The 12,650-nt window shown below is 38.4% G+C and overlaps 1 protein-coding gene across 5 annotated transcripts in view; it reads right to left on the reverse strand.

Annotated features, from left to right (window-relative positions):
* The window catches only part of FBXL13 (F-box and leucine-rich repeat protein 13), a 255,993-nt gene extending 243,787 nt beyond the window's left edge, over positions 1 to 12,206 (reverse strand). For 2 of the 5 annotated variants that reach the window (XR_001006628.1, XM_011985467.1), the window contains exons 1-2: positions 12,092 to 12,191; positions 11,540 to 11,630 (exon numbers count right to left, since the gene is read on the reverse strand). Coding sequence is in view for 1 of the 5 variants with exons in the window: in XM_011985467.1 (XP_011840857.1) it covers positions 11,540 to 11,630; positions 12,092 to 12,135 (135 nt within the window). In the remaining 4 variants the exon portion in view is untranslated. Of the gene's footprint in view, positions 1 to 11,539; positions 11,631 to 12,091 lie in introns of all 5 variants that reach the window. The other 3 variants (XM_011985472.1, XM_011985469.1, XM_011985468.1) reach the window with 2 other exon arrangements.
* Between the last annotated feature and the right edge of the window lie 444 nt (positions 12,207 to 12,650).

Consider the following 12,650-nt stretch of genomic DNA (forward strand, 5'->3'; position numbering starts at 1 on the left):
CAAAGGATTATAAATTATGCTGCTATAAAGACACATGCACACATATGTTTATTATGGCACCTCTGTCGCCCAGGTCAGAGTCCAGTGGTGTGATCTCAGCTCACTGCAACCTCTGCCTTCTGGGTTCAGGCAATTCTCCTGCCTCAGTCTCCTATGTAGCTGGGATTACAGGTGTGTGCCACCACACCCAGCTAATTTTTTTGCATTTTTAGTAAAGACGGGGTTTCACCATGTTGGCCAGGCTGGTCTTGAACTCTTGACCTCAGGTGATCCACCTGCCTCGGCCTCCCAAAGTGCTAGGATTACAGGTGTGAGCCACCACACCCAAGCTGAATATACCATCTCAAAAGCAAAAAGAATTGCATAATCTTCTTAAACTGCATTCACTAGTCTTTTTGTTAGTGGTTCTGTGGTAATGTTATTCGGAAATCATTATATGCGCATGGTAGGATACAAATAATAAGGAATTATATTAAGATCTCTAAGAGTCAAAATTCATTAAAAGTGGTTGAACCAGATCACGTGTGCTCCCTGATGTGATGCACTAGGAAAAACACAACAGCTCTATACAATATTCTTGTCACCAAAAAAAGTTGGTAGTGGGTAACCTGAATGAAATCAAACATCTAGATTTAAATACCAGCTTGCAAGAAATACAGGAAACAGAGCAAGTGAAACGACGCTAGAGGAAGCAGTGAGAATGTGGGACATTTTACAAGGCAAATTATCTGTTTCCTTCAATAAATAAGTCACATGGGGAAAAAATAACACAAGGAGAGTTCCTGTCCACTACAAGAGACGTTAGATAAATAACAACCAAGGGCAATATGCAGACTCTGTATGGATTCTGATTTGAACAGAGCCACATGTAAAAAGGCATTTTTGAGACACTCTGGGAAACTCAAATATAGAATATGCATCTGAATATAATCAGGACTAGATGACATTTAGGAATTATTGTTATTCATTCATAAGACAGTAGCACTGTGTTTCTATTTTCTAAAAATATAGTATCTTATTAGAGATGCACACTACAGTATAATATAATTTCTGGGATCTGCTTTCTAATACTCTGGCAAAAATGAAGGAAGAGAGAAGAAATTAACAAGATTGGCAAAATGCTGATTATTGTTCAAGTTAGATGATGAGTGATCATTATGGTATTCCTTCTACTTTTGTGTTGTATTAAAATGTTTCCATAATAAAAAGATTTTTAAAATTTTATATATGCTTTCTCTTGTAGTTAGAAGGCCCATCTGGAGATTTCATTTCCTAAGAAATGAGAACCAAGTCTGTGAAGTTCATTTCCTCCTTACAATGGTTGATTCTTTCATCTTGGAACAGTCGAAACAATGAAATTGTCTTTCCTTCTACTGTTATGAGAGCAGTTCCTACTTTTTCTTTACTATTTGGCTTACTCACAGTTTGCTGTATTCACTCTTCTTTAAGTAAAGAGACATATTTATCCTTTATAAATAGGCACTGATAAAAAAAAATTCAGTCGAATTAAATGTAAAGGAATTTAATTGAGCAATGAACAATTCATGAATTGGGCAGCCCCCAGAATCACAGCAGATTCACAGAGACTCCAGTGCAGCCACGTGGTGGAACAAGATTAATAGACAAAAAAAAGGGAAATGACATGCTGAAATCGGAAGTGAGGTACAGAACAGCTGGACTGGTTACAGATTGGTGTTTGCCTTATTTGAACACAGTTTGAACACTCAGCAGTGTATGAATGGTTGCTGGGACTGGCCAAGACTCAGCTATTGATACAGGTGCATACTCCTAGTTAGGTTTTCAGTCTTGTCTACCTATTAAGCTAGGCTGTAGTTCATCCACAAAAACTCAAATATAGAAGCAGGGAATCCTTCTCAGACCACATTTAGTTCACTTTAACAACTCCCTGCTTTTGGTCAGTTTCTCAATTTTGAGAGATTGACCAAAACTTTAATTATCAATGTCACTATCACCATTGTAAAAGTAGTTATTTGGTCTTGAAACACACTGGGAAACAGTGTGTTTTGTAGAGCACTGAGTTTTGCAAAGGTAAAAACAAGTATGAGTAGAGGTACCCTTTATGGGTATCTCTTTATGCTGGAATGTCCTATTTACTGGAGAGAAACAAAACCTGGTCTGTTCTAGGATCTATGTGTTTCCGTAAAGTCTTAATTTGATTATGTCACATTTAGCATGAGTGACCCCATTTTAGTTTGGTTTGGCCTGTTGGGGGCCTAGTGAATGAGCTTAGTCCAAAACAATGGTCTCCTATAACTTTGTTTAAAAAAGATTCCCCCTTTTTGGTCAGGCTCTCACTTAGGTAAAAGTGTGACCACAATTGAGGGCCTTAGTGCCACTCTCAGTTACCATCATTTTGGGTTTCCAGTCTCACCACATCATTCATAGGTTATAGTATCCTCAGGGTCACACATTTCTTTCAGCTCATGTCTTTCCATTTGAAGAGAGATCATTTGACATTCTAGAGATGGCTGCATACAAGCATTTAAAACCTTCGAGAGAATACAGTGCACCAGGGAGACTATTATTATGACTCTCAGGAAGATAATACCAAGAGTTTAGAGTATGCTCCTCACCCAGGGTACCCATAAACCAAACCACCTAAAATTAAATAGATTAAAGAATGAGCTGGATAAAGAGTCTACTTGCTTTAAGGGGTCTTTTCATTAATTCTCTACAACTGAATTTTTATAATCTACATTTGATGTATTTCTCCACAGGCCACAAGCGTCAGAATCTGTTTACCCAATTCTATTATTTAGCATAACTTTCACAAGAGAATTTAAAGTCTGTTGTGTAACAATAGACTTTACATTAGAATCTGCTACACAGCCTATCATGAGGGATACATTTCTAATTACTGCCTCTTTTATTCTAAACCATGGAAAACGGACCTAACAAATGATGTCCTTCTAGAAGAGTGAAAGCCTCCTGGCAATGTTCTATTTAACCCATGATGTGGGTTAAGAGGAGTTTTGACTAACTACGAGGCGATATATGTACCATTAAAGTTTCTCACCTATGTTGGGCCTTCATCTTTTATCCATCAAAGTATAAAGTTATTCATGTATAAGTCTGGCTGCAAAATCCTTCACGAATGAAAGTATACCCTATAAGTGCACATAATAGACCCCCTCTTCATTTCTATTGGCTATAGAGGCATAAATAAGGAAAAAATATTCAAAGATAAGAGTCTCATAGTAGTAGATGTCTTGATCCGTGATCTCGGGAAAAGCTGTTTACATCAAGGATGTCTTCTTCTTCTGGGGAGAAACTTTCTTGGTTAGTTTTACCTTAAGGGTTCCAATGGGTGTACAGTTCCAAGAGTGTGGAGGGACCCTTCTCAGTTGTGAGATTATGCACTCAAGGTTCAAGGTTCCAAAGTTTTGTTGCAGTGTAGATGGCAACCACAGTGTTTCTCTGATGTTCTCAAAAGATCCAATCTTCAGGTTCTAGATTGTGAAGCAGCTGATTGTCCTCAATGAACCATAAAAACTTTCTTTACCTGGTGAAAATATACTGTGGCATAATAATTACTGTAACATAAAACATGCATTGAAAATGACAATTGAATGAACTCCCTTTATAAATGTTTAAATGACCCATCGGATAGCCAAACGTACCTGAAGGTTTGATTATCTTCCCAGGATTATGGAACCAAACACTGGTTTTAAACTATTTTTGAAATTTATAAGTCATTATATCAATATATTCAATTTTGGTGATTTTATTTTTTCCATGATGAGTCATGGAATGCAGAGCCTTTAATAACAAAAGCTTTAAGGGCTCAGGAAGGACAGGATAGCCTTCCTGGTCTTCCATGAGTCTATGTTTAATATTGGACTTATGTCCTCTTGAATACCAGTTGTTTTTCCAATTTAAATTCATAGCAGTGATAACTAATGGTTATCATAGGCAATTAGACTTAGACTATGGAGTTCAAATTGTATATCTAATCAATTTCAGTATCAGCTGGTTTAACATGAAAATCTTGGCAAAGTATTTTCTTGGTATTTAATTAATTTTTTGTTTTACTTGGGTTAGCAGTTTTATACAAGGAAATTTGGTTATTTCTGTGGTAGACAATAACTTAACATAATAACCATAATTATGGTTGATAGTATATACTCAGACATATTAGAATTTTAGAAATCTTATACATTTTTTTTTTTTTGAGATGGAGTCTTGCTCTGTCACCCAGGCTGGAGTGCAGAGGCAAGATCTTGCCTCACTGCAACCTCCGCCTCCTGGGTTCAAGTGATCTTCTGCCTCAGCCTCCCAAGTAGCTGGGATTACAGGTGCTCACCACCATGCCTAATTTTTTGTACCTTTAATAGAGACGGGGTTTCACCATGTTGGCCAGGCTGGTCTCAAACTCCTAGCTTCAGGTGATCTGCCTTCCTCGGTCTCCCAAAGTGTTGGGATTACAGGCATAAGCCACCATGCCTGGCCCCATACAATTTTAGAACATACATTAATATCATTCACTAAAATATAACCTGAAGATTAAACATTATTTTTATTTTGACAATGCTTCCCATGTAACTTAACATGTTAAATAATTCTGTTTACCTCTCTTTTGGATGCTTCAGGGGCCCTCTGTAGCATTCCAAAGTTAGAGGTCAGAAAAGACCATTTTAAAGCTGAATTTTGGGAAGCCTATTAAATATTGGGAAGCCTATTAAATATGTTAAAGTTGTAAGACACTTGATATTATGAACTAGAATTCCAGGTCACCATAAGTCATTCATTTAGCCAAAATGATGACTCGAAAAATTTTTAAAAGGCAAAAACTTTTACTCATTGATAGAGGGAAGACTTAGCTTTCCAAACAATCTGTCTTTTGTCTTTCCTTTTTTTTTTTTTTTTTTTGGTAGCATATTTAAAAGGCAAACAAAACAAAAATTTTTCATTATCTTCTAATATTACATGAAAATCTTGTTCAAAAGAGAAAGTCAAATTTCATTAGTGGACTTGCATTAGTGGACTATTAATGTCAACCCCAATTTTTAATAAAACCTCACAGACAAATCTATCCAATCTTAATCAGTTTGACCATAAGGTGAGATTTTCATAAACCTTTTATAACACTTTACCAATTTTTGTTAAAGAGCAGATTAGTGCTTTAAGAAAAACCTGTTGTGCTTTTATTTCAATATTCAATTTACAGAAAAACTGAACAATACACCTTTAAATTTAGTCAATATTTTCACACATAGAATTTCTTTTACAAAGTTAATTTTTACAAACCTTCCACAACTTGTTCAAACCTTTAGCTTTATTCTATTTAATTTAAAACAGTCCTTTAACCCTCTAAACTAGGTAAAAATTCACATTCTCATGCATTCTTACAATCTCTTACCAAAAACACATTTCATTCTCCTCACACACCTTGCACGTAAACCTAGTTTTTCAGTAGTCTCAGTTACATGTTATAATGGTAATTCTTAGCAACTTTCACTTTGGGCACATAAATTTTCTTTTATGAATCCTTTCATGACTTACATAGACCATCTACAATGTGCTTGGTCTTTCTGACTTGTCCTAAACATCCCTCTTTTTAAACAACCAGTCATTTTACTTTAGGACAAGAATTTACTATACAAGATCCTTCCTTATATAAAATCTCTTTTCTTTATAACCTTCTTTTCATAGCTAGGTGGCATGGCTAATTCCACATATCCCCAGGCCTTATTTAAAATTTAATGTCTCCAAAATAAATTGATCAATTTTCAAGGGTCAAAGCAGTTTATGGCCTTAAAAATCTTAAGCAAACCTAATACCTGGCCTGCATAATTTAGACTAAATGTATTTATTTATCAATAATCTTTAGAGCTGTTTTTATTTCCCAAAGATGACCAAAATTACATGAACTAAAAGGCATTAAAGTTTTTATTTTTCTTTCAAAATATTTAAGCACTTTTTTTGTTTAAACCAATTAGAGTTCTTTTATACAAACACTACACACACAACACATATATAACTACACAGACAGACCAAAGAAGATTACTACAGTAGTTGTAAGATTCTCCATTTGCCAGTTTTTAAGTTTCTTAATTAGATTACTGGCTTTAGGGTGGAGTTCTTGGAAGAACAGGGCCAAGAAAGGGTCTCTGGTGCCTCGTGTTTTTCCCAAGGAGTCCCAGGCTCTGAGAGCTTGAATATCCACTTTTAATTAAGCTGACTTTTAACCACAGCACTCTTTAATAAAGTCCTTTTAAAATTTCTTATTACCCGACTTTACGCAGGCCAAAGAGCTGATATTTCTGGCTTTTAAACTTTACCCAAGGTAACCTCACAGGTGCTCTGAGAAAGGAAAATTCAAAACAGTTCGTGGAGGGGAAGAGAATCAAAAAATGGCAAAGGTCACCCAAACATCAATCAGAAAGGCTCATCGCCTAAGCTAGGGATTGAATTCTGAACCTGGGCCACCATTGTGAAAAGAGAAAGCATGGCCACGTGGCTATAAGATCAAGCTCCTAAACACGTAACTGACCAGTTTGCTGGGTCATCTTGAACAACAGGCTTATGAGGTTTTGGGCACACATTTTATCCTAAGGTACCCCTCTTTATGACAAAACAATACAGAAAGACACACAAAGCACATCAGATTCACTAGAGCTTAAGACAAGCCTCAAAATTCTTTTTTGTATGAATCAAAACTTTACATAGGAGATAACAGTGATTTTTACCATTCATTTAAACATTTTGCACAAAGAAAAAGAGGGAAAAAGCCAGAAATCTGACTGGTAAGAAATTCTTACCCTTTTACTGGCATGCTAGGCTTCTGGGCTCTCTTTCCCTTTCCCTGAGCAGCTCTAGTGACCCAGCTTGCCACACCATCGCCCTGGGGGCCAAGCTGCATCATAAAAGAAAATGATCTTTTTTCGTTTTGGCCAGAACAAAACACATATGATAAAACACAGACATTAGCCACTCTGTTTAGCACCCAATATCAAACTGGTTAGGCTTAAATTTGCCCTCCGATGGCCCCTGTCATCTTCAATCCAACCTCCAACTAGGAGTTTCAGCACATGGTCTCTGGGCAAGATGGCTGCCCTGAGTAACAGAAAAGATACGAAAGGAAAGGAAGAGAAAGAAAAGTATTGCCTGTGGCAAGATGGGAAAAGTGAAGAGCTCAGGGAGGCGAGAGCAAGACCCATTCATTGCAGTGACACTGAAAAGTTCAGGAGGCCACTTGTCAGTAGTGAAGGGATCTTTTCCAGCAATCCCATCAGCTCTCAAGATTCCCCTTTTGGAGAGGAAAAAGCTTCCCATGTCCCATGGTCCTGTACATGCCTAATACTGTCACCTATAGCAGTCAGCAAAAAGTATAAGACAGATTAATCAAAAGAGAATAGCAGTTAACATCCCATAGCGCCAAACTTGTTCTTAACTGAAAGAGACTTTACTGAGAGCCCTTATTTTTAAACATACTTAATTGAATTGTTGTACATTTGGAACATTCCACTGTAAGTTATCTATAGTAAGATTTTGCCATTTCTGTAAGACTATGCTGTCTCCCAGGCCTAATGTAAGCTGGAAGGAACTTAGTTTTCCGGAAATTAAGGATCTCATTTTTACTTAAAATATTGGCTTGACTCTCAGGGTCTCTTGATTAACTGAGCCAATGATTTTTCCTACCTAAGCATGCAAGAAAAATGAAACAAAGGGGTAGAACATAAAAATCCCTGTGAATTTTCAAAAGTCAAGTTTTATAATCCTGCAATATTACTGCTTACTATCAGTTCCTTTCTGAACCAGTCAGGTGTAAGAGACCTCTAACTGGATCCAAGCCAATTAATTCCCAGATCAAATCCATTCCTGGACCCAGCTCAGTTTCTGTCATGACTTCCAAACCCTGTTTGGATCAGAAATTGGCTCAAAGAAACTTGGAGAGCTCAAAACACAAATCTGTGGAGCTCTGAAACCCAAGAGAGAGCTTATCCACAAGCCCCAGCTGCTCTGAGAGATCAGTGAACACAAGTGGGTCCTGCAGGTACCTTGCTTGTTCAGTTCACTCAGCACTCCTGGGGGTTGCCAGAAGCTCTACTTCAGATTCCACTTCTGACACTATCTGATTAAAGAAAAACTTTAGCCAAATAAAATTTAATGGAGTTTAATTGAGCAACGAAAAATTCACAAGTCAGGTAGTCCCCAGAATCACAGCAGATTCACAGAGACTCCAGCACAGCCACCTCGTGGAAGATTTATAGACCAAAAAGGAGAAATGATGTACAGAAATTGGAAGTAAGGTACAGAACAGCTAGATTGGTTACAGACTGATGTTTGCCTTGTTTGAACACAGTCTGAACACTCAGCGGTGTATGAATGGTTTAAGTATGGTTGCTGGGATTGGCCAAGTCTCAGCTATAGTTATAGGTACATACTCCTAGTTAGGTTTTCAATCTTGTCTACCTATTAAGCTAGGTTGCAGTTCTTCCACAAGAACTCAAATATAGAAGTACAGAGTCCTTCTCAGGACATATTTAGATCACTTTAACAGCACATATAGGCAGTCCTCACTGTGCAGAACTGTGCAGTGTAAGACTGAAAAACCCTGCAATTAAGCAATCAGTAATTAATGGGAAGAATTATAGTTATTCATGACCTTTGAAGTTTTCTGTTAAAACATTAAAAATCATTTTACTGCCAGTTATAATGGTATGGAAAACTACATAGGAAAGGCATATGAAAAAAAAGTAAAACCAATATTCATTTAGTATACTATACATTTTCTTTAAGAGATGAGGTCTCACTATGTTGCCCAGGTTGGTTTCAAACTCCTGGCCTCAAGCAATTATCCTACCTCAGCCTCCTAAGTACATGGGGGTACAAGTGCATGCCACTGTGCCTGGCTTTAGAGTATATACTTTAAAATATCAAAAACATTGAGGATGAAAGTGTTTTGCTTCTTTGTAGAAAAAAACTTTTCATTTTTCTCTGAGGGTGGAGGAGAAATGAATTAATCTAGATCCAACCTAGGTTGAGCCCTCTAACAAGCAACCCTAGGACACCTGGAGATTCACATTTTCATGTCTAACCTTAACAAATATTTCCTTCATTGCTTTTGCAAAGTCCTATCTCATTTCTATTATTTCCAACTTATTATATGAAGTGGGCACCTTTTCTATGCCTTGGCAAACTGTCATAACTCTAAGTTTGGATCAGCTTTTAATATTTTAACTTCTGCATTTTCAACACCATGAAATAGGTCTAACAATTCCCTTTTGTTTTTGTTTTTTTTTTGAGATGGAGTTTCATTCTTGTCACCCAGGCTAGAGTGCAGTGGCGCGATCTCAGCTCACTGCAACCTTTTCCTCCTGGGTTCAAGTGATTCTCCTGGCTCACCCTCCTGAGTAGCTGGGATTACAGGTGCCCGCCATCACGCCCAGCTAGTTTTTGTATTTTTGGTAGAGACAGGATTTCACCACGTTGGCCAGGCTGGTCTCGAGCTCCTGACCTCAGGTGATCCGCCTGCCTCAGCTTCCCAAAGTGGGATTACAGGCATGAACCAACACACCCAGCCAACAATTCCTTTTCTAATAAAACTTTAGGTTTGAAGTAGCTATGATGTCTCTTGACATTCTCTGCAGTTTTTGTTTGTTTGTTTTCTGAGATGGAATATTGCTCTTGTCGCCCAGGCTGGAACGCAGTGGTGCAATCTTGGCTCATTGCAACCTCCACCTCCTAGGTTCAAGTGATTCTCCTGCCTCAGCCTCCTGAGTAGCTGGGATTACAGGTGCCCACCACCATGCACAGCTAATTTTTGTACTTTTAGTAGACACGGCGTTTCGCCATGTTGGCCAGGCTGGTCTCAAACTCCTGACCTCAGGTGATCCACCCGCCTCGGCCTCCCAAAGTGCTGCAATTAGAGGTGTGAGCCACCACACCCGGCCAGAATTATCTGCAGTTTTTAAATGATTCCCTATGGGCTTCTAGCTGGACACTGGACACTGGACAGCTGGCCTGACTTTATATAAGGTCCTTGTCATAATATTGACGATAGGGTTTACCACTCTAAATCAGTGGCTTTCAAAAACTAGTATATTTTAGCAATGGCTGTCAAGCTTTTTTCAAGCAAAATCATACTGAAACCAAAACTATTTTGGAGTACAGGGGTAGGCATACAGGACCCAGAATCCTGTCCCCTAGGCCTCTCCCTCAGCTCCTGAGGTTGTCCCCAAACAGTTCCAAAAACATAGTAATTTGCAGATATCTGCACTCCATAGTAGATTGAAAGTCTGTGGTTAATAAAGTGCAGTAAAAACACCCACACACCATGATGCAGATCAACTAGGATGGGACACATGGGATCTGCCCAATGTACTGGTGCCTCAGAATCATCTCAGCCCTCTAATTGTTTCTCTGTTGTTTCCAGTGTTACTCACCACCCATCCTTCTAAACAGATACCTCAAATTGTTTCTGACTCTCAGCCCCCACCTTGAACATGGCTTTGATTCCACTTTTCAACATCCAACTTCAATAGCAACTCCCAAGACCCGCCTGGGCCTACCAAACTACAGCCCTGTAATCAAGAGGTATCACGCACGGGCCAAGCGCAGTGGCTCACACCTGTAATCCTAGCACTTTGGGAGGCTGAGGCAGGTGGATTGCCTGAGGTCAGGAGTTCAAGACCAGCCTGGGCAACATGGTGAAACCCTGTTTCTACTAAAATACAAAAAAATTATATTTTAGTGGCGAGGCAGCATGCATCTGTAATCTCAGCTACTCGGAAGGCTGAGACAGGAGAATCGCTTGAACCCGGGAGGCGGAGGTTGCAGTGAGCCGGGATCGCGCCATTGCACTCCAGCCCAGGCATTCAGAGCAAGACTCCGACTGGGGAAAAAAAAAAAAAGAGGTATCACACATGGTTCCACACATATCTAATGTGTGCTAGTATTTCTCTCTTCACGTTCCTTTTGCTCTGTTAGCCTCCCTTAAATGAGCTTTGTTCTAAAGTCTTCATGTCCTGAATTACTTCCTTGCCCTCTTTACAAGATCAAAACCAGTTGCTGGCACTAGTTTTCAGTAACAATGAGATCTGGCTTTTAAGTTGAATGTCATTAATGTTTTGGTCATGTCATTATAAGCATGATTCCCTATAACCTAATCTGAGAAGACAGACAGCAGAGAGAATGGGCGGTGGAATGGAACACAGAAGGAAGCAGATTAGAAAGGAAAGAAAACATCCTCTTGTAAAGCTTTCCATAATGCTATTTTTATCTTTATAAAGATGCATGGGAGAAGGAGAAAGAGGAAAAGGGGAAAACTTAATGGAAAGATTGTATCAGAAAGAGAAGGAACAAATGCCTTTGTAAATACTTTCTGGAAATTTGGGAAGGTTACTATGGGTGTGGTTTTGCATGCGTTTGTGTATGTGTGTGGCTATTCCTTCACTTTTCTCGGTGCTCCCAATACCAAAAACAGTCTGACCTCACACCTCCCATAAAATACATTTGGAAAATTCCATCAAAGTTTAAAATATATATTTGCATATTCTTGGTTAGTAATAATTACCAGCTGATCATCCAATTCAAAAAGTTGTTCCAGGTAAGTTTCAGACAATCTTCGAATGTTTGGTTTCATTGATGGAGCAATGCACATATCCCTTTAATAACATCATAAAACACAGTCAAAATTAATTTCATTAATTAGTTCCATAATTAAATCAGTGATTCTTGTAGGTGGAATGAAAGAGAGGAGAAAGAAAACACATTTCCCCTTAGGAGAAGCAGATCAGAATCACCTGGAGGACTTTTTCAAACTACTCTCACAAGATTTTGCTGTGTCCCCCAAAGGAGGATATGCCTCCCTTTCCTCATTCCCAACTTGAAATAAACTGGCCCTATGAACACGTTACTGATGAGAATACACGATATTTCTCAAGTTGAGAACCACTGGGCAAATTATTCAGGTTTGTGTCTTTGGAACTGAAAAGCCTGTGGAAGGATTCCTTAACAATCTTAAGATTGGAAGCATTCATTGGCAAGACCTTATTTTGTTACCGTACAATAAAAGTTTTCCTTCACAAAAAAATATTTCCCTATCACGAATCAAAACAATACTTACCAAAGAAGATTCTGAAGACCACTTTTGATTATAACCATGATCATTCCCTCTAAATATCTCAGTGGATCCTCAGGACATGTAACAAGTATACCACATAACAGTGCCTGGGGAAAAAAAGGGAAATGGCATCAATGTGTCTGAATTTTCATGTTTTTACTAAGCAGCAGATAACTTTCTATTGCTCAGTTTGTTTTGGGCTTTTTTGTTTTTTAATTATTTATTTCCATAGGTTTGTGGGGAACAGGTGGTATTTGGTTTCATGAGTAAGTTCTTTAGTGGTGATTTGTGAGATTCTGGTGCACCTATCACCTGAGCAGTATACACTGAACCCAATTTGTAGTCTTTTATCCCTCAACCCCCTCCCACCCTTTCCCCTGAGTCCCCAAAGTCCATTGTATCATTCTATGTCTTTGCATCCTCATAGTTTAGCTCCCATTTATGAGTGAGAACATACAATGTTTGGTTTTCCATTCCTGAGTTACTTCAGTTAGAATAATAGTCTCCAGTTCCATCACAGGTTGCTGCGAATGCCATTAATTCATTCCTTTTTATGGCTGAC

The sequence above is a fragment of the Mandrillus leucophaeus genome, unplaced genomic scaffold (genome assembly GCF_000951045.1).
Source record: "Mandrillus leucophaeus isolate KB7577 unplaced genomic scaffold, Mleu.le_1.0 Scaffold284, whole genome shotgun sequence".
Lineage (NCBI taxonomy): Eukaryota > Metazoa > Chordata > Mammalia > Primates > Cercopithecidae > Mandrillus > Mandrillus leucophaeus.